The 26,996-nt window shown below is 51.2% G+C and overlaps 1 protein-coding gene across 1 annotated transcript in view; it reads left to right on the top strand.

Annotated features, from left to right (window-relative positions):
• The window catches only part of LOC135264226 (pyruvate carboxylase, mitochondrial-like), an 85,563-nt gene extending 63,972 nt beyond the window's left edge, over positions 1–21,591 (top strand). The window contains exons 11-21 of the mRNA XM_064352987.1: positions 1,811–1,955; positions 5,295–5,384; positions 5,855–6,076; positions 7,093–7,249; positions 8,068–8,292; positions 10,057–10,337; positions 14,492–14,736; positions 15,281–15,460; positions 17,844–18,092; positions 18,523–18,663; positions 19,052–21,591. Of these exons, the coding sequence (XP_064209057.1) occupies positions 1,811–1,955; positions 5,295–5,384; positions 5,855–6,076; positions 7,093–7,249; positions 8,068–8,292; positions 10,057–10,337; positions 14,492–14,736; positions 15,281–15,460; positions 17,844–18,092; positions 18,523–18,663; positions 19,052–19,303 (2,187 nt within the window). The 3' untranslated portion in view covers positions 19,304–21,591. The remainder of the gene's footprint in view (positions 1–1,810; positions 1,956–5,294; positions 5,385–5,854; positions 6,077–7,092; positions 7,250–8,067; positions 8,293–10,056; positions 10,338–14,491; positions 14,737–15,280; positions 15,461–17,843; positions 18,093–18,522; positions 18,664–19,051) is intronic.
• Positions 21,592–26,996: the final 5,405 nt, after the last annotated feature.

The following is a 26,996-nucleotide window of genomic DNA, read 5'->3' on the forward strand; positions in this document are numbered from 1 at the left end:
GCGTGAGAGAGAGAGAGTGCAAGCGAGGGAGAGAGCGAGGGAGAGGGAGAGAGAGAGAGACTGCAATGTCTGCTCTACCCAGAGCGTGAGCGAGAACGGGAGGGAGAGGGAGGGAGGCGGAGAGACACTGAGGGAGGGAACAGGGGGAGAGTGTGAAGGAGAGAGTGGGAGGGAAAGAAAGGGGAGGAGAGAATGGAGAGAGACTAAAACAGTGCTGGCTTGTGAGAGGAGAGGTGGAGAGGGAGAGGAGAGAAGGGAGCTGAAAGAGACGTGAGTGAGTGAGTGAGTGAGTGAGTGAGTGAGTGAGTGAGTGAGTGAGTGAGTGAGTGAGTGAGTGAGTGAGTGAGTGAGTGAGTGAGTGAGTGAGTGAGTGAGTGAGTGAGTGAGTGAGTGAGTGAGTGAGTGAGTGAGTGAGTGAGTGAGTGAGTGAGTGAGTGAGTGAGTGAGTGAGTGAGTGAGTGCTGTTCATGGGTGTGAGTCATTCATTCTGAACTAGAAATAGAACTAGAAATGGAGCAAGGCACACGTGCGCTCGCACGCACACGCAAACGCTCATACAGACACACACACACACACTCCATTAGACCTGTGCATACGTGTACATACAATATCTTATGAAAAATTCAGACCATCGGTGTATTATAATCAGAGTGCAGAGCAAGCCTGTGATTGGACAGTGTGCAGAGCAAGCCTGTGATTGGACAATGTGCAGAGAAAGCCTGTGATTGGACAGTGTGCAGAGCAAGCCTGTGATTGGACAGTGTGCCGAGCAAGCTTGTTGTCAGACAGTGTGTATTCTTTTCAGGACCAAGGACAGCAACTGTGTCGCTTCTAACTGTTTTGGGCCCCACTAACACTGCATCGTCCTCACCGCTGCCGTGCAGCTAAATTCCCTGCAGCTGATCCAGGACCAGCCTGGGGGGCTCGGTCTGGCCTGTGACACGTGTGTGGCAGGTCCGTTGCCGTGGCGCTGAGCCATGGGAGCCGCTGGAATAAAGGGGGAGATTGATTTGTCTGAGAGCTGTCTGAGCATGCTCAGTGAGACCTGGGAGGGGGGGGGGAGCAGAGGGATGAATACTGATGGAGTGCTGGGGGGAGAGAGGGCTGGGGGGAGAACTGTCTCCTTTCACAAGTACTGCCTCAGGGGAAGGAGAAGAGAGCGAGTGACAGAGAGAGGGGAAGAGGTGGGGAAAGCTGGAGGGTAGGAGGGAGAAGGCGAGGGAGAGTGAGAGGGGGATGAAGAGGCTGGGGAGAGACAGGGAGGGAAGAAGGGAGAGGGGGATAAAGAGGTTGTATGTTTGTGTTGGCAGTGCTTGTCAGACAGACGGATGCTCCCTCACCCTGCTGCCAAACAGCCATTAAAACTCCACCATTACACCACTGCCCCCCTGCAGTTACTGTGTGTGTGAGTGTGTGAACACTCTGTCCCCCTGCAGTTACTGTGTGTGTGAGTGTGTGAGTGTGTGTGTGTGAGTGTGTGAGTGAGTGAGTGAGTGTGTACGTTTTGGCAACAAGACAGGGCAACAAGCAGAACTGAGGGAGAGGGGGGGGATCAAATTTGAACTTTATTACTTATTTACTTTTAAACCATTTTAATGTTTGTTTTATTTTTATTTATCACTTCCTCTCTGCCTCTCTTTCTCTTTCTTTTTTAAAAAACATTCATTTACTTTTGTGTGGATTTAATATTGGTGTTCTATGGGTATCTGTTATTATTAATGAAGAGAAATTAAGTCTCTCTCTCCCTCTCTCTCTCTCTCTCTCTCTCTCTCTCCCCCCTCCTCCCCCCCGATCCCCCCTCCCTCTGCAGACAAATATCCCCTTCCTGCAGAACGTGCTGAGTAATGACCAGTTCCTCTACGGGACGGTGGACACCCAGTTCATCGATGAGAACCAGGACCTCTTCATCCTGAAGCCGGTCCAGAACCGAGCCCAGAGGCTGCTGCACTACCTGGGTGTGTGAGGCGGTTCTGAATCAGGGTTCTGAGGGTTTCAGAAGTGGTTTTGGGGCGGGTTCTGAGCTGGTTCTGAGGGCGGTTCTCAGGCGGGTTCTGAGCTGGTTCTCAGGCGGGTTCTGAGCTGGTTCTGAGGGCGGTTCTCAGGTGGGTTCTGAGCTGGTTCTCAGGCGGGTTCTGAGCTGGTTCTGAGGGCGGTTCTCAGGTGGGTTCTGAGCTGGTTCTCAGGCGGGTTCTGAGCTGGTTCTGAGGGCGGTTCTCAGGCGGGTTCTGAGCGGGTTCTGAGGGCGGTTCTCAGGCGGGTTCTGAGCTGGTTCTGAGGGCGGTTCTCAGGCGGGTTCTGAGCTGGTTCTGAGGGCGGTTCTCAGGCGGGTTCTGAGCTGGTTCTCAGGCGGGTTCTGAGCTGGTTCTCAGGTGGGTTCTGAGCTGGTTCTGAGGGCGGTTCTCAGGCGGGTTCTGAGCGGGTTCTGAGGGCGGTTCTCAGGCGGGTTCTGAGCTGGTTCTGTCCCCGGGCTCAGGAGCAGCAGCTCTACTGTAGCGGGAGGAGTGAATAATGGCGGTGTTTCGCCTGGCGGTGGATGAGCAGCTGGGTCCTCTGGCCTCATTTCCTCTGCATTTCCTGTCACGCATCGACTTATAACTGCTTTATCAATAGACCAAGTGGCCATGAAATGCACATCACAAAAAATGCTCTCACACACACACACACGCATGCACGCACCCATACACACACAGATGCATGCACACACACCCACACACACACAAACCGATATGGGTGCTTCTGTTCCTCCTTTCCCTGTAGGATTGTGAATTTATGCCATTCCTCACTGACATTAAATTGGGCAACAAATGAAATAGGGCATCAGCTGAAATGAATTGATTATGCAAAGCTGGCAATATTTTCTCCCCCCTCCCCCCTCTCAGATTCCAATTTTAAAAATGCTGTATTGGTGTGAAATTCACTTTTAAATATTGCTGAAGCATACATCCAGAAATACACGAGAACAGGAATGTGCATCAATCAGAGTAATTGCTATGTCATCTTGTATACAACTGTGATAACAGAAACAATAATAACAATAATGAAGAGAAAATGAAAATTAATTATAAATAAATGAAATAAAATTAATACATTTTTTGGTGCTCAACCCCGTGCGATTGGAGCTGTTGGCCCTTCTCCTATTGGATTATTGGTTTCTTCTCTTTTGTTAGGAAATAGAAGTCTTTTATAGTAAGTACAGATAATTTGTTGAAGTCGTGTTGTAATTTCTGAATATTTTCCACAATGTAGGAGGGAGCGCACCTCTCCTTTATACTGAGTGACCTCGTATAAATTCATATAAATTCTCCTTTTTGTCACCATGTATTCCGGTGTCTGCCTTTTTCAATTGCAAGTGTGTGGTCATTGAGCCTGTACTTGGTCAGGATTTGTCTCTGCTTTGTGTCTCTGATGGAGAAGAGATACTCAGATAATGTGTATTCTCTTTTTAGGGTCCAATAGCAATCTAGTAAGTATTGTGCTACGTCAGCCTAGTTATTCCAGAGATTTTGGTCTGTGTCATAACTTGGTTTACCCTGCGTTGGTGGTAAGCAGTGCTGGTATGGAGCGGGTCTGTGATTTGTGTTAGTTGGGTTAATGGGTCAGTCAGCTTCATTACCAGCTGACTGAGGGGACTCTTTTCATGACTGAGCTCTTTGGATATTCATTGCCTTAAACGGCAATGTGTCCCCTGGGGTTTGAATTGAGGTGCATCCAGAATTTTAATGCTCTTTTTTTGGATATGAATCATTAATGGATAATGGCCTAATTCTGCTCTGCATGCATTATTTGGGGGTTTTCTCTGTACGTGTAGAATTTTATTACATAAAATCCTACTTGCAGGGTCTCTATTGGATTGTTTATGCCATTTGGAATAGTTTTGCTGGCTGAGTGAACCCCATAGCCCCTTCCGTACAGCGCAATGGGCTGGATAACACTATCAAAGATTTTAACCAGATTTTAATTGGTATGTCAAAGTTTGCTTTTTATAGCAAATAGTGCTCTTTGAGCTTTTGCTTGGTACTCGCTGTCATGCTAAAGCTCAGATGCAGTAATTATCAGGCCAAGGTGGGTGTAATTTAGGGTGTTTTTTTGGCGGTGTTGCCCAGAAAACACTGGAACCAGTTTTCCAGTCATCTGGCTTTATTTTGGAAGATCATTGTTTTTGTCTTTTGTAAGTTTACTGTCAGGGCCCGGTTCTGACAGAAATCCTCCGCCAGAGCTAGGTTCTGCTGTAGCCCTTCTTCAGTGGATGACTGCAGAACCAGATCATCTGCATAGAGTAAGTCTGTGTCGTGTAGGAGGAGGCCCGGGGCTGTGCACTGCTAGCTCATTAACTCATTGACCCTAAATATCGAACCGTGTTGGTCTCAGGCTGCTACCCTGTTCATTTTAGTGTGAAGAAATCTGTTCTTTGATTGCCAATTTTCTCTCTGCATTTATTTTCTGAGTACACTGACTTAATTATATCATAAACTTTACCCCCTACACCACTTTGAAGAAATTTGTAGCACAATCCCAAATGCCAAATAGTCAAACGCTTTTTAGAAATCAATGAAGCATGCAAGGAATTATTATTTTTTGTTTGTTTGGTGGACATGTTTATTGATTGGGGTGTGTAGGGTGTAAATACGGTCGTTGGTACGATGATTTGGGTGAAATACAATTTGACTTACTCAGGATGTTGTGCTTGTTAAGAAAGGTTACAGTTATTGAATTCAGGATGCTAGCTTCTCAAAATTACTGCTTACACAAATGTCTCTGTAATTACTGGGCTCTAATTTGTCTCGACCCGTTTAAATGGGGGATATGAGCCCCCGGGTCCAGGTGTCAGGAAAGCATCCTGAACTCTCGATATCAGGTTGAATAATTTAAGCTGAGCTTCATGCATCTCTGGGGTGCTGTTTTTGAGTGTCTCGTTTTTAATCCTAGAGAGACCACGTGATTTGTCAGATTTTAGAGGCTGCAGTGTTTCGATCAGTTCTTTGTAGGAGATTGGTTTATAAAGTGGATTTTGATTATTGTTTTTAGTTTATTCCAATTTATGTAGGCATTCTTTAATCACAGTATGGGGTGCTTTTCACTGATTTTACAGTATACATTTTCAAAGTATTCTTTCCAAATAGCTCCATCGTTAATGGCTAATTCTCTTTGTTTTGCTGTGCTTAAATTGCTCCTCAAATCATTAAATTGCTTCACAAATAACTGGTTCTTTAATAGCATGTGGAGTTAATAGTTTAATATCTCTCTCTCTCTCTCTCTCTCTCTCTCTCCCTCTTCTCCCCCTCTCTCTCTCTCAGGTCATGTGATGGTGAACGGTCCTACCACTCCCATCCCGGTGAAAGCCAAGCCCTCCTCCATCGACCCTGTGATTCCCCCTGTGCCTCTGGGTAAGAGCTGCACAGTCAAACAGCCCCACTGCACAGTCAAACAGCCCCACTGCACAGTCAAACAGCCCCACTGCACAGTCAAACAGCCCCACTGCACAGTCAGACAGCCCTTACTCTACGCGGCCGCCTCTGGCCTCCCCAGTGTAGCGCTGTGACCGTACAGTGCTCTCCTGCTTCAGTGTGTGATCCAGGTCCAGCTGCACAAACGGAGACATTCAGTGCCACCCTGTCCACCGGGAGCCCTGAGGCCCGAGAGCTTTAGAGCAGGCAGCCGACCGTGGCATGTGTGTGGTGCAGTCTGCAGGGCAGCCGAGACTGAGCCAGATTCAATCCCCCCCCCCCTAAAAGGTGGGGGCTGGGTCCTGGCCTTGGCGGTTTCTCCTCTGTGGAGCCCTGCTCTGTCTGAGCTGCGGCTCTCTGCCTGTCTGAATAAAGCCCCCCCTCGCCTCCCCCCCCGTGTGTGCGCGCAGGTGAGCCTCCGGTTGGTTTCCGGGATGTGTTGCTAAGGGAGGGTCCGGAGGGGTTCGCCAAGGCCGTGCGTCGCCATGACGGCCTCCTGCTGATGGACACCACGTTTCGGGACGCCCACCAGTCCCTGCTGGCCACCCGCGTGCGCACCCACGACCTGAAAAACATCGCCCCCTTCGTCGCACACAACTTCAGCAACCTGTTCAGCGTGGAGAACTGGGGGGGTGAGGACATCCTCTGCAGTACTCTCTCTCTCTCTCTCTCTCTCTCTGTCTCTCTCTCTCTCTCTCTCTCTCTCTCTCTCTCTCTCTCTCTCTCTCTCTCTCTCTCTCTCTCTCTCTCTCTCTCTCTCTCATTCTCTCTCTCTCTGTCTTTTTCTGATTCTCTCTCTCTCTCTCCCTTTCTGTTATTTTATCTCCCTCTCTCTCTGTCTCCCTCTTTCTCTTTTTGTCTCTCCCTTTTTCTGTCCCTTTCTTTGTCTGACTCTCTTTCTCTGTGTGTCTCTCTCCCTCTCTTTCTGTTTTCCATTTCTCTTCATCTGTTTCTTAGTTTGTCCTTCAGCTCTTCCCCTCCCTCCCTCCCTCCCTCCCTCCCTCCTTCCTCTCCTCTGCAGTAGAGGAGTGAATCATGAGCCTGAAGGGCTGCTCTGAAGGCTGAATGGGCCTTTAAAGGTCTGTGTTTAGCACTGGAACAGCCTGTGCAGCCTAGCGGCTGTGCATCTCTCCATGTGAGGGGGCTAGCTCAGGTGTGTGTGTGTGTGTGTGTGTTATTCAGGTGTGTGTGTGTGTGTGTGTTATTCAGGTGTGTGTGTGTGTGTGTATGTGTGTGTGTGTGTGTGTGTGTGTGTGTGTGTGTGTGTGTGTGTATGTGTGTATGTGTGTATGTGTGTATGTGTGTATGTGTGTGTGTGTGTGTGTGTGTGTGTGTGTGTGTGTGTGTGTTTTCAGTTTTTTCCATTTTTATTTTTACAGGGACGGTGCACATTTATCAGCATTACTGTAAATGTGCCAGCGTTAGCCGAACGGCTAATTTTCCACTGATGTCCCTGGGCCTTATATCAGTAGAGTCATATGAGTATTGTACTACATAATGTTGTAGTCATTCCAGTGACCTTGGGTGTGCACTTAATGTACGTCGCTTTGGATAAAAGCCTCTGCCAAATAAATGTAATGTAATGAGTCGTGTGTAACGTGTGTGTGTGTGTGTGTGTGTGTGTGTGTGTGTGTGTGTCCGCGTGCAGGCGCTACGTTTGACGTGGCGATGCGCTTCCTGTGCGAGTGCCCGTGGCGGCGGCTGCAGGAGCTGCGGGCGCTGCTGCCCAACGTGCCCTTCCAGATGCTTCTGCGCGGCGCCAACGCCGTGGGCTACACCAACTACCCCGACAACGCCGTCTTCAAGTGAGCGCACACGAGAAGCCCCCGCACCGCACGCTCTCCGCCAAAAACACCCGCGTTCGCTCTCAAAAACACCCGCGTTCGCTCTCAAAAACACCCGCTTCGCTCAAAAACACTCACATTCGCTCTCAAAAACACCCGCATTCACTACCAAAAACACCCGCATTCGCTCTCAAAAACACCCGCATTCACTGCCAAAAACACCCGCATTCGCTCTCAAAAACACCCGCATTCACTGCCAAAAACACCCGTATTCGCTCTCAAAAACACCCGCATTCACTGCCAGACACACCCGCATTCACTGCCAGAAACACCCACATTCACTGCCAAAAACACCCGCATTCGCTCTTAAAAACACCCGCATTCACTGCCAAAAACACCCGCATTCACTGCCAAAAACCCCCGCATTCACTGCCAGAAACACCCACATTCACTGCCAAAAACACCCGCATTCACTGCCAAAAACACCCGCATTCACTGCCAAAAACACCCGCATTCACTGCCAAAAACACCTGCGTTTGCTCTCAAAAACACCCGCATTCACTGCCAAAAACACCCGCGTTCGCTCTCAAAAACACCCGCATTCACTGCCAAAAACACCCACATTCACTGCCAAAAACACCCGCATTCACTGCCAAAAACACCCGCATTCACTGCCAAAAACACCCGCATTCACTGCCAAAAACACCTACATTCTCTCCCAAAAAAACCCACATTCTCTCCCAAAAAAACCTGCATCCAGCCTGAAAACACACCACAAAACGCACACGCTCAATCTCAAATCCGCCCCCATGATCGCGTTCTCCGTGTCCCTCTCTCAGGTTCTGCGAGGTGGCTCGGGAGAACGGCATGGACATCTTCCGGGTCTTTGACTCGCTGAACTACCTTCCCAACATGCTCCTGGGCATGGAGGCGGCGGGCGCGGCCGGGGGCGTGGTCGAGGCGGCCATTTCCTACACCGGCGACGTGTCGGACCCCATGCGGCAGAAATACTCGCTGCAGTACTACCTGGAGCTGGCCGATGAGCTGGTCAAGGCCGGAGCACCGCAAAGGGGTCACATATTCTTTGTTCTTACTGCCACGTCGTATGGATCAGAGGCGTGTTGCACTAATTTTAACCTTCTGAGTGAAACCTGTGTCTGCCCGTAATCTTTCTAATCTGTATCGATCCAAGGCCTGTGTTGGGCCTTAATCTGTTCCCCTACCGTTCCTGTATGTGATCCCAGAGGCCTGGTGTCTGGGCCTTAATCTGTTCCCCTACCGTTCCTGTATGCGATCCCAGAGGCCTGGTGTTTGGGCCTTAATCTGTTCCCCTGCCGTTCCTGTATGCGATCCCAGAGGCCTGGTGTTTGGGCCTTAATCTGTTCCCCTGCCGTTCCTGTATGCGATCCCAGAGGCCTGGTGTCTGGGCCTGTGTGTGCTTTCTCCTGTCCGGCTCTTTCCTGCCATGTTTTTTTAGGTAGTACCACCGTTTTTAGCAGTCGTTTTCCTTTATTATTTTGGCTCTTAAACTCAGTTCAGATTAAAACGGCGAGGTGTCAGTTAAATATAAATAAAAGTTTTACAATGCCCCCGCATCTCGAGATCGCCCATCAAAGTGGCACAGCAGATTTAACGGCCGTTTCCATCACGGCGAGTTACGAGCTGGTCGGGCTGATCCATCTCCCGTTTAAGCTCCAGACCCAAACTTTCACACGCTCGGGCTTGGAGATAACAGCCGCCATCAGCAGTTTTAAATATCAGGACATCACATCTGTTTTCTGGTTGAAGCAGAAGTGCTAAAGGCATGTTGTACCAGTAACAAGAAATGTTGTGTCTCTTAAAATGACAGGAGAAATCTTAACCCTTTTTAAACTGGTCTTCACTGATTTTGTTTTGCATCATTGACAAGCATGCTGATTGACTGGGTGATCCTTGCTTGTTTGGTAGGGCAGGAGCGGTGTGTCCTTGTAGCGTCTGTGGCGAGCGTGCTTCTGACTATGGCGGACTGTGAGAGCGTAGGGTCTGAGTAGCCGCGGGAGCGTGGCCTCTGATAGGCCGCGGGAGCGTGGCCTCTGATAGGCCGCGGGAGCGTGGGTTCTGATAGGCCGCGGGAGCGTGGCCTCTGATAGGCCGCAGGAGCGTGGGTTCTGATAGGCCGCGGGAGCGTGGGCTCTGATAGGCCGCGGGAGCGTGGGTTCTGATAGGCCGCCCGCCCAGCGATGGGGTGGCTCAGGGGAAGTGTGTTTACACAGCGGGAGGCTCTGCTCGACCCCGGGGCACAGCCGCAGTGTTCTTTCTGCTGTTCGAACCCGCAAACCCAGCCCCGCCGCTGGCGGTCTGGCGGTCGGCACGCGGGAGCAGGGAGAGCAGATGGCGGCTGTCTGAGCCTCGTCAGCAGCCAGGGGGGACGCGCGTTTCCTGGCAGGAAGAGCAGAGCGGAGGGCTCGTCAGCGAATGGCTCGAGCGTCAATCACGTGAGACCGGCACGAAGCCGCGGACAGAGAGCGAGAGAGGGGGGGGGGGCGAGCGAGCCACGCAGGGGGGCGTACGGGGGGCGGGAGGCGGGTTCGAGACCGGTGGCGGATCAGAGACGATCGCCTGCTGCTCCTTCTGTTCCTTATCTGGGCTGAGGAGAGCTTCTCTTCTGCTTTAATGAGCGATCTGTGAACAACCGAGCACCACAGGCCTCAGAAATAACGGCCGAGAGAGGTTAAACAACAGCAGGGAGAGAGAGATTAAACACTACAGCAACTGAGAGTGAGGCAGAAATAGAGATGAAACATACACCAGCATCCATATGGAGTGAGATACTGATTTACAGTAACCAGCATCCATATCTGTCTCCCCCCCCCCTCTCAGGACATGGCGGGGCTGTTGAAGCCAGAGGCAAGCCGGCTGTTGATTGGTTCCCTGCGGGACCGCTTCCCGGACATGCCGATCCACGTGCACACGCACGACACGGCGGGTGCGGGCGTGGCGGCCATGTTGGCGTGCGCGGAGGCCGGGGCGGACATCGTGGACGTGGCGGTGGACTCCATGGCGGGAATGACCTCCCAGCCCAGCATGGGAGCCATCGTGGCCTGCACCAAGGGCACCAAACTCAACACGGGTACGGCCCTGAGCCCCGCCCCCAATACTGTAACCCACCCCTAACACTGTAACCCCGCCCCCAATACTGTAACCCCACCTCTAACACTGTAACCCCACCCCTAACACTGTAACCCCACCCCTAACACTGTAACCCCGCCCCCAATACTGTAACCCCACCCCTCATACTGTAACCCCCCCTAAACTGTAACCCCACCCCTAACACTGTAACCCACCCATCGCACCCTATACTGTCCCACCATAACACGTGCCCCACCCCCAAACTAAACCCACCCTACACTGTACCCCGCCCCAATACTGTAACCCCACCCCTAACACTGTAACCCCGCCCCCAATACTGTAACCCCACCCCTAACACTGTAACCCCGCCCCTATACTGTAACCCCCCCTAATACTGTAACCCCACCCCTCATACTGTAACCCCCCACTACTGTAACCCACCCCAACTGTAACCCCACCACTAACACTACCGCACCATACACCCACCTACCTGTACCACACTCACACATACACACACCTTGTACACCAAACTATGCATGTGGTTTATTTTATAGTATCTCCCATTTCCAGTGCTTTGTGTTTGTGTTTGTGTTTGTGTGTGTGTGTGTGTGTGTGTGTGTGCAGTGTTTTTCATATATGAGTGCAGGTAACTTAAGATCAGTGACCCTACCAGTATAAAAATGGACAGAGCGAGGGAAGGAGGGAGAGTGATTGATGGAGTAATAGAGGGGGAGAGAGACTGATGGAGAGGCGGAGGGAAGCTGATAGAGAGATGGGCAGATGGAGGGAAAGAGAGAGGGAGTGAGTCATGTATTAAACTGTAATTATGGTCATGGTTTAAACTTCTCTGTAATAATCACCATCTGATGCCCTGATTGTTTAGTGCCGTGCCCTGCTGCTGATTGTGCTCCCCTGCTCCAGTACACGCAGCCCTGCAGCATCAGCCCCATAGACTGCTTAGACTGGCCGGCGGGGGGGAGGGGCAGGGCGGGGGAGGAGATCAGAGAGCCGGGGGGGGTAATGAGAGAGGGGGAGAGGGGGCACACCGAGAGGAGGAGAAGGGGGTACACAGAGAGGGGGAGAGGGGGCACGGAGAGGGGGGGTACACAGAATGAAAGAGATATACACCCTGTGCCACCCTACCCCACCGTGCCCCACCCTGAGCCACCCCAACCTGTCCCTCCATCCGTTTCTCTCACTCCCTTTCTGTTTTTCTCATCCCCCCCCCACCCGGTGCTGTGCGGTGTGTCAGGGTTGCTTAATTGAATTGTCTGGAAGCTGCGTTGGTTCTGTGGGCAGGTGTGCAGAGTCAGCACTTTACTCTCCCCTGCTGTCTGCAGTCTGAAAGGCAGAGTGTGTGTGTGTCGCTGTGTGTGTGTCGTGCATGTGTTTGTGAGGAGTGTGTGTCGTGGGCTGCTTTTGGTGTGTGTGTGTGTGTGTGAGAGTGTGTGTGTGAGTGTCTGTGCATGTGTTTGTGTGTGCGTGCGCATGTGTGTTTGTGAGAGAGAGTGTGTGTGTGAGTGTCTGTGTGTGCGTGTCTGTGCTTGTTTGTGTGTGTGTGTGTGTGTGTTTGTGAGAGTGTGTGTGTGTGTGCGTGTCTTTGCATGCCTGTGCGTGTCTGTGCTTGTTTGTGTGTGTGTGTGTGTGTGTTTTTGAGAGAGAGTGTGTGTGTGTTTGAGAGAGAGAGAGAGAGAGAGAGTGTGTGTGTGTGTGTGAGTGTATGAGAGAGTGTGTGTGTTTGAGAGAGAGAGAGAGAGAGAGAGTGTGTGTGTGTGTGTGTGTGAGTGTATGAGAGAGTGTGTGTGTTTGAGAGAGAGAGAGAGAGAGTGTGTGAGTGTGTGTGTGTATGAGAGAGTGTGTGTGTGTGTGTGTGTGAGTGTGTGTGTGGTAGTCTGTTTGCTGATCCAGGGGATTGATTGCAGCAGGCAGGTGGCTAATGAGCTATTATGCGTGTTACAGGGGTGCACGCTGCCCCCGTTTGTACTTTTCGGAGAAGGGGCAGGTCCTGTCGCCTGATTGACTGATTGTGTTGACTGGAAGTTTCTCTGAGCCGAATGTACCAGCGCAACACTTCAGTGAGCTCCGCAGAGGAAGCCGGGCGTGACTGGCAGGGAATGGCTGTGTGGGTGGGAAGCAAGAACAAACCGAAAGAACCCCGAAGAAAAGAAACTTGGACTCCTCCGTACCTCGTAATTTTAGACTAATATCAAATCACTGCTTTTAAAGGTAAATTTTTAGCAAAAGGTGGTTTCTAAGCAACTGACTGTGCGCTGTAATGAATCCGCCTCGCTGTCCTCTGTGTGATCCGCCGTGTGGAAGCGGCTCCGATTGACCCTGCTCCTGGCGTGAGGTCACAGTGTGGTTACACCGTTCTTGGCCGCACATTCCAATGCTGCGATAACCATCGCCACGGGCAACCGAGAGCAACGGAGTTCTAGAACGCTGACTTAGAATGCTGAAAAACATTCCAGAGACCTGTACTACAGAGGGTTAGGGTTAGGGTTAGGGTTAGGGTTAAGGTTGTGAGTGGTGTTCAGCTGATGGCGGATGCTGGTGGCACGTCTGCTCCTTTGCTTCATTGGATCTGACTGCTGCTCCTGACACAGCAGGTCTTGCACTTTTGCTTCATCACCTTGAGAAATGGGCTGGACGCTCAGGCAGAGTATTCAAGTGTTTGAAATGATATTAGCCAGAGACTATACTGCATTGATCCAGTATATGCCGGCGTCCCATATGGGTGAAGTCACATGAGGAGTGCCCCAGGGATCAGTTTTGGGCCCCTTGCTATTCGCGTTGTGGATGGTCTCCCTTGGCTGAAAGGTTGATTAATGCGTTTGCATCCAGTCGGCGAGATTATATTAAAGCACTTTTCCTGCCCTTCCGGGGGCAGAAAGATTACAGGTGGCTGAGAATGCTGCTGTGGGACTGAAACAGGAGAGCTTGTGTTACCTCTGCGCTCACGTCTCTGCTCTGCACGGCCTGTTTAAGAATCGATTTTAAAACTCCTTCAGTTGTTTTTTTTTTTTTAAGCTCTAAATGGCTTGGCAGCAGAATACATTACTCAACCTGCAGAACATTATCCGCCCAGATGTGCTCACCGATCCAAAATGGCGGGCTTTCTTTCCGGAAGGTTCCATACTCAGAGCAGACGAAGCTTCCCGCTCTTTTTACGGTTCTGGTCTGTGGAGCTGCCAGTCTCTGCAGAAGAGAGAGGCCCTCAGCAGCAGCTGGTTTCAAAATGTCCGCCTTCAGTTAGGACTGGGCCGTGGCTAAAATATCATATATTCATAGACTATTACGTAATATTCATATTATTGATGGTATGATGGTATTTGGTTTTCCGATACGAATTACACAAGAAGTAAACGGACATATACTGTAACTGTAGAAAAATAAGGATCGATAAAAATGCAGCAATAATCAGTCAATTCGCTGTTTTTGTTGTTTTTATTAATGTAATGTACAAACACTGAACGGCAATCAAAAATTGGGTAGTAAGAATTAAAACCCTAATGCACATATTTGGTTACTATACAGAATATTCAAGCAAAAAATTTTTTAATTCAAGCTTTTAAGTTTTTGAATAAAATATACTAACCAGACGGCATATTTTATCCAGATGTTTCTTCTTTTTGGGCCCAGAATTATCTGTCCAGGCGGGATTTTCGAAATTCCAAAAAATATCCCGTTAAGTTTTTGCCCGTTCCATGGACTGTATGTAATAAAACAAACATCTGTCCTGCCTTGTCCCCGTTTTTTCAAATCCAATATCGCCCCAAATTAAATGGAAAAAATACACCTCTGGGTAGGGCTGGGTGATCAATCGTGATTGTCAAGTGTTTCTTTTATGGCCAATAACAATCATCACCGCCATATGGTGCAGGCTGTGGGATTCCTTTCATCCTTTTTCTCTTTATTCTTTTCTGATGTGGTAGTAAACATCCAAAGTTCAGAGGCCAGGAGAAATGCTTCACTGGAAAAAACGATGCCAGTCCTGTGCAGGAGAGAGTGTGTGTGTGTCTGAATAAACGTGCAGGAGAGAGTGTGAGTGTGTGAGAGTGTGAGAGGTGAAGTGAGATGTGAGGTGTGAGAGTGTGTGTGTGGCAGAATGAACAGTCTGGCTGCTGATTCTCCCTTACCCCCCCCCGTCGACAGGCATCGCCCTGGAGAAGGTGTTTGACTACAGCGAGTACTGGGAGGTGACCCGCGGCCTGTACGCCCCCTTCGACTGCACGGCCACCATGAAGTCCGGCAACGCGGACGTGTACGAGAACGAGATCCCGGGGGGACAGTACACCAACCTGCACTTCCAGGCGCACAGCATGGGGCTGGGGCACAAGTTTAAGGAGGTGAAGAAGGCCTACACTGAGGCCAACAAGCTGCTGGGAGACCTGATCAAGGTAACACACACACACACACACACACACACACACACACACACACACGCACTCTCTCACACGCACTCTCTCACACACACGCACGCACGCACACACACACTCTCACACACACGCACGCATGCACGCGCACTCACACACACACACACACACACACACACACACACTCTCACACACACACACACACACACACGCTCTCTGTACCTAACCCAAACGGGGGGGGGGGTCAGACGGCCTGGCCAGCCGAATGAGAGATGGTGATTAGCTGCGGCTGGTCTCCTCCTCAGTGCCCTTCATGGATAATGCTGTCAGTGCTGGAGACGCCCTGAATCAGTCTGTGTCTGAGCAGCCCACGCTTTCCAATTACTTTCATTTACCCCCCCCCCGTCTGTCTCTCTCACTCTCTCTCATACTCCATCCCTCCCCCTTTCTCCATCTCTCTCCCTCACCCCTTTTCTCTCCCTCCTCTCCTCTCGTTTCCCTTCCCTTCCCTTCCCCTCTCCTGCACCAGCGGTCTCTCAGTGATTCTGTGACTCTGTGCCCCCCCCAGGTGACCCCCTCCTCTAAGATCGTGGGTGACTTGGCGCAGTTCATGGTGCAGAACTCCCTGACGCGGGCGGAGGTGGAGGAGCGGGCGGACGAGCTGTCCTTCCCGCTCTCTGTGGTGGAGTTCCTGCAGGGCCACATCGGCATCCCCCACGGGGGCTTCCCCGAGCCCTTCAGGTCAAAGGTAACGTAGCTCCGCCCCCTCCCCGAGCCCTTCAGGTCAAAGGTAACGTAGCTCCGCCCCCTCCCCGAGCCCTTCAGGTCAAAGGTAACGTAGCTCCGCCCCCTCCCCGAACCCTTCAGGTCAAAGGTAACGTAGCTCCGCCCTCCCGAGCCTTCAGGTCAAGTAACGTATCGCCCCTCCGAACCTTCAGGTCAAAGGGGTGAGTTACCTGTGTGCTGAGCAGGTTGGGGGGGTGAGCTCCCCCCCCCCCCGGCGCTCACTGAACCCCCCCTCCCCCTTCCTCCTCTGGAGCTCAGTGAACCCCCCTCGGTGCTCACTGGAGGCTGCAGGTTTAATGAAGTCTGCTGAAATGTTGCCGTTAAACCACAGACCCTGGAACTGATGTCCCTCAGATGGCCTCCTGTGATTGGTCCCCTCCAGAACTGGCCCAGATACATTTTAAAATATTATTTTAATGGATCGTGGGACTGAACCCCAGTCTGAGTACGTGGAGAGGCTTAAGCCCGCTAGCCGAGCGGAAAGTGTGATGCTGGGTTTCTGACCCGGCGAGATTAATACGGCTGACACAGCTGGGCAGCCCGCTAATGAAGGGCCCTCCGCTCCCAGTGCATTCTGGGTACGGATACCCTTTTATAGCAGCTCATTTCTCTGGCTGCTGCTTCTGTACTGCCATTCAGCCTACACACACACACACTCTCTCACACACACACACACACTCTCTCTCACACACGCACGCACGCACACACACACACACACACACACACACTCTCAGACTGCTATGAGCGCTGTGTAGTCGGCACTTTTAGACCCTGCAGGTGATTGCGCAGACAGACAGATTTGTGCGTTTTGTCTGGGAGCTCCTCCGACCCACAGAATCAGACCCACAGACCCAGCCCACAGCCAGCACCACCCTGTGCTCTGCCTGTGTTCCTCTTAGCATCCTGTGCTCTGCCTGTGTCCCTGTTACCATCCTGTGCTCTGCCTGTGTCCCTGTTACCCTGCTGTGCTCTACCTGTGTCCCTGTTACCATCCTGTGCTGTACCTGTGTCCCTGTTACCATCCTGTGCTCTGCCTGTGTCCCTGTTACCATCCTGTGCTCTGCCTGTGTCCCTCTTACCTTGCTGTGCTGTACCTGTGTCCCTGTTACCACCCTGCTGCACAGTATCTGAAACGCTGTGCTGTGTGTAGTCGAATGCTCTGTGTTTTTCCCTTAGTGTAGTTAGTGTGCCTGTGTCCTGCCGGAGTGTCTGCCTGTCTGCCTGCCTGCCTGCCTGCCTGCCTGCCTGCTGCCTGCTGCCTGCCTGCCTGCCTGCCTGCCTGTCTGCCTGTCTGCCTGCCTGTCTGCCTGTCTGCCTGTCTGCCTGTCTGCCTGCCTGCCTGCCTGCCTGCCTGCTGCTGCCTGCCTGCCTGCCTGCCTGCCTGTCTGCCTGTCTGCCTGCCTGTCTGCCTGCTCTGTCCGTCTGTCTGCGTCTGCCTGTCTGCCTGCCTGTCTGCCTGCCTGTCTGCCTGCCTGCCTGTCTGCCTGACAGACGACCCGAAGCTTTGTTCTCCTGCGCTACCGCAGCGCGGGGAAATATTGGCTGGTCTCGTTGCCGTGCCAACGCAGAGCGGCCGGATCCGTCACCCCGGCGACGCCGTCCCGTTTCTCCAGAACGGGCGGGACCCCGCAGCCCCCGTGCCTCTCGTCTGCGCTGTTCCCTCCTGTCAGGGGAGGTGAATTTGGGGTTTTTTAAAGCCTTCAGCCAGAAGGCTCTGTTGTGTTTTAATGCGTGTCTGCACTCCTTAATAAGAACAGTGTTTGAAAGCGGAAATGTTCAGTTTCATCTCCCTCTCCTGTGAAATGTCTCCTGCTTGTCACAGGATATTAGCTGTGTGTTGCCTTTCATTCACAGGATATTAGCTGAGGAGAAGCAGTGTGCTATATCACACGCAGAGCGCAGTCCATTACACCGTGCGTTATAGTGTTCGCTTTTATTCAGTGAGTTTCTGTGTCTCCTGAGAGTAAACGCTGGTGTTCTGCTGTGTCCAATAAGAGAGTCTGCTAAGTGATCATAATGTGAGGCTTTTGTACCTTTTGGAAAAAAACCAAGCTGAATTTGAGCTGAAATAGATACTCCATATACTGCAGCAAATGATAATGGAGCATGTGGTTGCTGAGGTGCTGGGCTTTTGACTCAGAGTTGCCGGTTAAAATCTCAAATGGGGCATAGCCATTATTTCCCTTAAGAAAAGGACTTGGAGTAACGTGGGCATACATTAAACATTTTCAGGACGGCACAAATAGAAGTGTAAATAGGTGTAAATCCCGTGTGAGTCCCCCCCCTCCCCCTCTGTTCTTTAACCCTCTCCCGTTCTGCGCTGATTCACCTGTCGCCTGTCCCAGGTGCTGAAGTCCATGCCCCGCGTGGAGGGCCGCCCCGGGGCCTCCCTGCCCGCCATGGACTTCCAGGCCCTGGAGAAGCAGCTGCGAGAGACGCACGGTGATGACATCACGCCGGAGGATGTGATGTCAGCGGCCATGTACCCGAAGGTGTTCCAGGAGTTTAAAGAGTTCACCAACACCTTCGGCCCGGTGGACTGCCTCCACACCCGCCTCTTCCTGGACGGGCCCAAAATCGCGGAGGAGTTTGAGGTTAGCCCCCCTGTTCCAGCCCGGCTAGCCCTCCTGTTCCAGCCCGGCTAGTTTATGCACATTTACATGCTTTTATAGGCATTTACACTGCTGCTATGAAAATGCAAACTAGTCTTTGTTTATGTAGTTGCTGGTGTGTTTCTGTGTTTGGGTCGAGCAGAGATTGTGTTTCTGTTTGCCTGTGTTTGGTTGGGGCAGAGATTGTGTTTCTGTTTTGCTGTGTTTGGGTAGAGGAGAGTGTTCTGCTGTTTGTCTGTGTGTCTGAGCTGTGGATCTAGCCGCAGGTGTAGGTAAACGTGTCCCTGCAGGTGTAGGTAAACGTGTCCCTGCAGGTGTAGGTAAACGTGTCCCTGCAGGTGTAGGTAAACGTGTCCCTGCAGGTGTAGGTAAACGTGTCCCTGCAGGTGTAGGTAAACTCGTGTCCCTGCAGGTGGAGCTGGAGCGGGGGAAGATTCTGCACATAAAAGCGCTGGCCCTGGGGGACCTGAACAAGGCGGGGCAGAGGGAGGTGTTCTTCGAGCTCAACGGCCAGCTCAGATCAGTGCTGGTCAAAGACACCGTGGCCATGAAGGTACGAGCAGCCCCTCAGACACACACACACACACACACACACACTCACAAGCACACACACACACTCCCTCCCTCACTCACTCACTCACTTACTCACACACACACACACACACACACACACACTCCCTCCCTCACTCACTCACTCACTCACTCACACACACATACACACACTCCCTCCCTCACTCACTCACTCACTCACACACATCCACACACTGTCGCTCACATGCACGCATATGCACACACACACACACACACACACATATTCTCTCTCTCACATGCACGCATATGCACACACACACACACACACACTCACAAGCACACACACACACTCCCTCCCTCACTCACTCACACACACACCCCTGAGTCGGGCTCTCTGTCGCCCCCTGCAGGAGATGCACTTCCACCCGAAGGCGCTGAAGGATGTGCGGGGTCAGGTGGGGGCGCCGATGCCGGGGAAGGTGGTGGAGGTGCGGGTGAAGGAGGGGCAGCGGGTGGAGAAGGGGCAGCCGCTCTGCGTGCTGAGTGCCATGAAGATGGAGACCGTGGTCAACTCGCCCCTCTCCGGCTCCGTCACCAAGATCTACGTCACCCCCGACTCCAGCCTGGAGGGGGACGACCTCATCCTGGAGATCACCGAGTAGGGGGCGGGGCCACTGGCTCGGGCAGGGCGGGGCATGTGCACAGGTGGCCACACCCCTCTGTGGATCAACAAGTCTTAACAGTGGCACCCCCTGCCCTCCCTCCCCCCCCCCCCTCCCCCCTCCCTGGATTCAGAGAGACGGGAGAGGAAGCGATGGAGAGATTTATTTTCTGATTAATGACTTTTTTTTTTTTTTGATTAATAGTGAATGAGCGTGTAATTAGCGGGTCTGAGGGGATTAGCGTAGGAAGCCGCTCTCCTAATTACCGCCGCCACAGCGAGCTCCTCTGGACGGCGCGCAAAGCTGCTTCCTGTCCGCCATTTCCTGTCGCCCGAGCGCGACCGCGTTCGCGGGTGAGAGTCGCCCGGCTTTTCACGCGAAGCTGTTGCACTTACCGCGTTTCGAACGTAATCTCCAGAAAAACTAACCGTAACAATCACGTGTATCCGTCACTTTAGCGGTGTAGAGCAGCGGCCATGTCCGTCTCCTTCGTGTCGTCGTTTAAAAATAGATTAAGCAATAAATAGCCGTGTTGATCGCTATTTTTACCGTCTTTGTGTACTCTGATCATGCGTAATGCCATTAAGTGCTGGAACGTCACCGTGGTAACGCTGGATGCAGTGGCTGTGGGACTGAGATGATGAGCACAATTAGTGTCCCTCCCTCTCTCCATCCTTCCCTCTCTCTATCTCTCCCTCTTTCAATCCTTCTCTCTGTCCAACCTTCATTCTCTCTATCCCTCACGCTCTCCATCCTTCCTTCTCTCCGTCCTTCACTCTGTCCATCTATCCCTCTCTCCATCCTTCCCTCTCTCCCTCCCTTTCAATCCTTCTTTCTCTCTCTCTCTCCTTTACTCTGTCCATCCTTCCCTTAGTCTCATTCCCTCCCTCAAGATGGATTGTTCAAGCAAAAGATTCCTGCATTCATATTTCTACACACGCACATACTCACATGGGGACATACGTATACACACAGACCCACGCGCACGCACACACACTCACACACACACACACCCTGCTCTGCGCCCACACACACTTTATCTTTTACCTGTATTTGTGTCTTTTTTTCTGCGTAATGTGGAAGGTTTGGGGAGTTTATTTGCCCTCACTCTGCATGATATTCCTGTCTCACTCTTTACTACCACGCCTGTTTCTTCTTTGTTTAAGCAGTTTCCTGTCTTAACTAACAAACCGTAAGTGTGACATTATTCCTTAAAGCGCTAGTGTTTAGTTAAAAACTACTTTTTTTTTTACTTCGAACCTGGGGTTTTACACTGTGGCACTTGCATTACACAAACCTACATATTAAAGCACATGTTTATGTGTCTACATGCACAAGCCCACTTACGCGCTACATCAGGGCAGACTTGCTCAGCAGCTCTGCAGTCCTGATCCACTGTCACTGCTACACATGCACTATTTAAGGGGAGGGGGTGAGGACCATGCATTCCCTTTTCAGTCAGATTTTAATTTTTTTAAGAATGCAGACATCAGATTTGTACGAACGTGTGTGCGTCCGTCCGTGTGTGTCCGTGCGCGCGTACATCCGTCCGTTTGTGTGTGTGTGTGTGTGTGTGTGTGGAGGTTTCAAAGGCACAAGGATTTCACTGCCACTTCTGGACTGTTCTGAACATTCTGTTTACAGTAGCTCCAGGGTTCTAGAACATTGAGAGAGTGAGTGTTCCGTTCATTAATTGTGAGGTTTTCAGAATCTTTTTTTTTTTTTTTTCCCCCAGACTTCCAGAAATACCCCCAAACTAAGTAGAACATCCAACCTGTAGATTTATTTTGTTTTTTTATTGTTGGCCCTGAGTATGCTTTGACGTCTGTAGGGCCCCCTGGTGGGGTATTCATAATTAGATAAAACACCATCAGGACTTACAGGAAGGACGTGGGAGGGTAGTGGAGATTTGGTAAACTGAGTACTAACGCTGTTTATTTTCCATTAAATTAACTGGATGCAGTCCTTTCCAATGGCTCTTGTTGTTGCAGTGTTAATGGTGAACTGAGGTAAAACAGGGTAAATGTGTTTGATATGAAGAGGCACACAGACCTGATGAAGTCGCTCTGAAACCAGCGAAGTCGGTCTGCCAGGTTTCGCACCCGGGTCACATGACTGCTACGGATCAATTTAGGGAGTCGGTTATTAGAACAGGAAGCAAACCAGGATACTTCTGCCATCTCATCGTTTCATTGCTGCTTTTTTTCCCGTGATGATGCGAATGGTCTGCGGTGTCACCTGTTGAGCTGTGTTCTGTCCGTATACAAAAAATAAATAAATATATGAAAGGCTGTCTCACTGGGTTTCATTTATCTACACATGCTTATGGTGTGTGTGTGTGTGAGCATGTGTTTGTGTGTGTGTGTGTGTGTGTGTGTGAGCCTGTGAGTGTGAGTGTGTGTGTGAGCGTGTGTGAGCCTGTGTTTGTGTGTGTGTGTGAGCGTGTGTGAGCATGTGTGTGTGAGCATTTGTGTGTGAGCGTGTGTGAGCATGTGTGTGAGCGTGTGTGAGCGTGTGTGAGCGTGCGTGTGTGTGTGAGCCTGTGTGTGTGTGTGTGTGTGTGTGTGAGCCTGTGAGTGTGAGTGTGTGTGTGTGTGTGAGCGTGTGTGAGCGTGTGTGCTGTGTGAGCGTGTGTGTGTGAGCCTGTGTGTGTGTGTGTGAGCGTGTGTGAGCGTGTGTGGGTGTGTGTGAGCGTGTGTGAGCGTGTGTGAGCGTGTGTGAGCGTGTATGTGTGCATGCGTGTGTGTGAGCGTGTGTGTGTGTCTGTGTGAGCGTGTGTGAGCGCGTGTGAGCGTGTGTGTGAGCGTGTGTGTGAGCGTGTGTGTGAGCGTGTGTGTGTGTGAGCGTGTGTGGTGCGTGTGTGTGAGCGCGTGTGTGAGCGGTGTGTGACGCCTGTGTGAGCGTGGTGTGCGCGTGTGTGTGCGTGTGTGGCGTGTGTGGTGTGTGGTGGTGTGGTTGAAGTGTGACTTGGCCTGGACGATGTGTGTGGAATGCCTGCGCAGACGTGGCTCGGTTGGGTCTCTGAAAGTGGAGCCCGTTTCCCTGGGAGACGGAGACCTTTGGAATGCCTCCAAACTGGCACTGACTTCATCAAGTTACCACGGTAACAGCTCTGTCTGTAATGAATTGTGAGTCATAAAATTCCCCCACTAAAAAAAGTGGGTAAATGACAGCCGCTGTGGTTTTATTCCCTTTTCATTTGTTAAATCAGGAAATGGATGAATTACCTGCAGAAATGATGCCTGTTCATTTCAGTGCAGCTGCAGCAGGGTGTGCTGGGAAGGAGAGAGAGAGTGTGTGTGAGAGAGAGAGATTGTGTGTGTGTGAGAGAGAGAGAGCCAGCCAGCTTTCAGCTACTACCAAACAGCCTTGGCACTTGCACACCCTCTCACTCACTCTCCCTCCCTCCCTGTCTGTCTCTCATATAATCAGAATGTAATAGATGGAAATTATGCAGGTCTGTTTTTAAGGTTTTTGCTGCATGAGCTCTGCAGGGATGTTGAATCCTAGTGTTTGATTACTCATGTCTTTGAGTGGTAGATGTTGAATCCTAATGATTGATTACTGATGTCTTAATGAGCAGTAGATGTTGAATCCTAATGATTGATTTGTGATGTCTTAATGAGCAGTAGATGTTGAATCCTAATGATTGATTACTGATGTCTTAATGAGCAGTAGATGTTGAATCCTAATGATTGATTTGTGATGTCTTAATGAGCAGTAGATGTTGAATCCTAATGATTGATTGGTGATGTCGTAATAAGCGGTTGATGTTGAATTCTTATGATTGATTGGTGATGTCTTGAGAAGTAGATGTTGAATCTTAATGATTGATTGGTGATGTCTTAATGAGCGGTTGATGTTGAATCCTAATGATTGAATAATGATGTCTTAATGAGCGGTAAATGTTGAATCCTAATGATTGATTAGTGATGTCTTTATTAGATGCATCTGCTCATTGATGCTAATACCCTGCTCCTCCAAACAGTGAATCATGTGGCTGAAACACGGTATATAAAGCATGCATACATGATGAGGTGGTTTACTTTTTTAGTTCCACCAAACATTAGAATGGTTGCCTGATTTAAACGACTTTGACCGCGGTGTGATTGCTGGTGCCAGACGTGGGTGGTTCCAGCATTTCAGAAACAGCTGCCATCCTGGGATTTTCACACACTACGGTCTCTAGAGTTTACAGAGAAAGGTGCGATAAACAAAAAAATTATCCAGTGAGTGGCAGTTCTGTGGGCGAGAACACCTTGTTAATGAGAGAGGTCAGGGTAGAACGAGCCGACTCGTTCAAGCTAAACGAAAAGCCGCCAATGCTCGAATAGCAGCTGTTTACAGCAGCCGCGTGCAGAAGGGCGTCTCTGACTGCAGGATGCGCTGAACTCTGGAGCAGCCGCGTGCAGAAGGGCGTCTCTGACTGCACGCTGCGCTGAACTCTGGAGCAGCCGGGTGCAGAAGGGCGTCTCTGACTGCACCATGCGCTGAACTCTGGAGCAGCCGGGTGCAGAAGGGCGTCTCTGACTGCACCATGCGCTGAACTCTGGAGCAGCCGCGTGCAGAAGGGCGTCTCTGACTGCACCATGCGCTGAACTCTGGAGCAGCCGCGTGCAGAAGGGCGTCTCTGACTGCACGCTGCGCTGAACTCTGGAGCAGCCGCGTGCAGAAGGGCGTCTCTGACTGCACGGTGCGCTGAACTCTGGAGCAGCCGCGTGCAGAAGGGCGTCTCTGACTGCACGGTGCGCTGAACTCTGGAGCAGCCGCGTGCAGAAGGGCGTCTCTGACTGCACGGTGCGCTGAACTCTGGAGCAGCCGCGTGCAGAAGGGCGTCTCTGACTGCACCGTGCTCTGAACTCTGGAGCAGCCGTGTGCAGACGGGCGTCTCTGACTGCACGCTGCGCTGAACTCTGGAGCAGCCGCGTGCAGAAGGGCGTCTCTGACTGCAGAGTGCGCTGAACTCTGGAGCAGCCGTGTGCAAACGGGCGTCTCTGACTGCACGCTGCGCTGAACTCTGGAGCAGCCGCGTGCAGAAGGGCGTCTCTGACTGCACGGTGCGCTGAACTCTGGAGCAGCCGTGTGCAAACGGGCGTCTCTGACTGCACGCTGCGCTGAACTCTGGAGCAGCCGCGTGCAGACGGGCGTCTCTGACTGCACGGTGCGCTGAACGGGCTGCAGCGGGAGAGCACCGCGCCGTGTTCCCCTCCTGTCAGCTGCCAGCAAGAAGGTGTGGAGACGTGATCACCAAAACTGGGCGAATGAAGATTGGTCAGATCTGGCAACGTTTCTCCAATCTCGGTTTCTGCTGTAACCTGCAGATGGTCAGAATTAGATTTTGAAAGCATGGATCCGTTCTGTCTTGTGTGAACGGTGCAGGCTGCTGGTGGTGTAATGGTGTGGGGAATGTTTTTTTAGGTACACTTTAGACCCCTTAATACCAATTGAGCCTAATTTGAATGCCACAGCATACCTAAGCATTGTTGCTGATCATGTGCATCACTTTATGGCTGAAGTCTACCCTTTTTCAAATGGGCACTTCCAGCAGGGTAGCACACCATGTCACAAAGCACACGTCATCTCAACCTGGTTCCACAAACATGACAGTGACTTCATGGTACTCCAATGGCCCGCACAGTCCCCAGATCTCGGTCCAGTAGCGCAGGTTTGGGATGAGGTGGGATATGGGGAGGTTCGGGACATGAATGCGTGGCCAAAAAATAAGCAGGGACTATCAAGCCTGCATGAACCGAAATCCCTGAGGAACAATCGCAGAACCTCGCTGAATCCACACCACAGAGACCTGAGGCTGTTCTGCAGGTAAAAGGGGGTCCTACCCTGTACTAGATATCTACCTAATAATGTGCATGTTTATGTATTGATAAAACCATACTGTAGCTGCCGTTTGCTGCTTAACAAATACTCCAAAGCATCAGTAACAGTTCAAATTATTCTGTTTGTGCTGCTTCTGAGAAACTGAGATGAACTGTCATCCCCTGAGATGGACAGCGCAGCCAGAGAAAGGGGGAAGGGGGGATTGGCTGGAAATGGGAAGATGAATGGAGGGAGAGAAAAGAAATGAAGGAAGAGACAGAAACAGATGGCGTGTGTGGTGGTGCCAGTTTGGGTGATTTTACTCTCCAGAATTTGGACTTCGCATCGCCATTGTTTGTGTGTACAGGCTGCTCAGTTCATTTTTATTCCTTCAAGTAAAATGGAAAATAACCAGAGATAAAGGCAGGGGTAGTATTTTACAATGAAGATGGAGGGAGGGGTAGAGAGATGGATTGAGAGGGAGTGAGAGAATGAGAGGTGTGTGTGTGCGCGTGTGCACACCAGGTTGTGAGATGAACAGTGTCCTGTAGTGAACTTATTTTAAAGGAAGCCCGTAACACTGTTTCTGTGTTATTTCTGGTCACTGACGGATTTCCTTAAACAGAACATTGCTCCTGACTCCTGTCCTGAGCTCGCCTGCGCCCTCCTATTTCTCTCTGTTGATGACATGCTGCCACCTGCTGGACAGAAAGGGCTATTGCAACAGAACTGCTGTTATTTGTCCATCATGAAGAGCGCCATCTCTCTTTCAGAATCTTGCTTATGGCTGTTTAAACTGCCTGAGAGAGAGGAAGTTCTGTTTGTATTGTTTTTTTTGCTTTTTTTATTTTTAGAACAAGCAAGATGCAGTTGGAAGAAATCATAATCGACAGTGCCACGGATTTTCATGGCACCAAAACTCATATAAAGGCCCAGTCTTCTTCTGCCTCTCTTCACCCTGGTTTCCTCTTCCTCTCTCTCTCCCTCCATCTCTCTCCCCCTGTCACTTTTCCTCTCTCACTCTCTTCCTCTGTCTCTCCCTCCCTCCATGTCTCTCTCACTCTTCCTCTCTTCCTGTTTCTCCTTCTCTCCCTCTGTGTCTGTCTCTCCCCTGTCTTGGATCCTCACCTGTCTGCCGGTGAACAGACCCGACATCGAGGAGGAGGGGACACGCCTAACTTTAAAAACCGAGGCTTGCTGAGGGGGGAAAAATAATATGTGCATTTTTATTTGTGCTGCTTCATGAAATGCCGTTGCCATAGCGATAACCTCCTGGTGATTGCATGCTGAGAGAGAGAGAGAGAGAGAAGGAGAGAGAGAGGGGAGAGAGAGAGAGAGAGAGAGAGAGAGGGGGAGAGAGAGAGAGAGAGAGAGAGAGAGGAGAGGGGGGGGGGGGAGAGAGAGAGAGAGAGAGGAGAGAGAGAGAGAGAGAGAGGAGGGGGGGGCCCAGAGGAGCGCTCTCGGTCGTCCCGCGGGGAAAGTCTAGCCGGAGCCGCGACTCGATGAATCCTCCCTGCATCTCCGCCCCGCTGCGCGCTGCGACCTGGAAGAACCCTCTCAGACGCTCGTACCGCACGGGTTCCATTTCCCAGCATGCTCAGCTGCCCCCGAGTCTTTCTTTTGTTCCGTTCCGCTGACAATCCTGAACGCTCTTTGAGCTCCATAATGGTTATAATCATAAGAATAACCATAACAACAATACCTGCGTGTATTCACCGATACTGACAAAAAAAATAATAATCTGCACAATTTTCTCCGTGTACATTTCACCCTGGACTGGAACTCCAAGTTCTCCACTAGTGTGAGGGAACAGAAGGTCAAACGGGGTTTTCCAGAAGTGGACTCTGTTGAGCAGCTAGTGAAATATGTGAAATTGAGA

Source organism: Anguilla rostrata, chromosome 9 (assembly GCF_018555375.3).
Source record: "Anguilla rostrata isolate EN2019 chromosome 9, ASM1855537v3, whole genome shotgun sequence".
NCBI classification, from domain to species: Eukaryota; Metazoa; Chordata; class Actinopteri; order Anguilliformes; family Anguillidae; genus Anguilla; species Anguilla rostrata.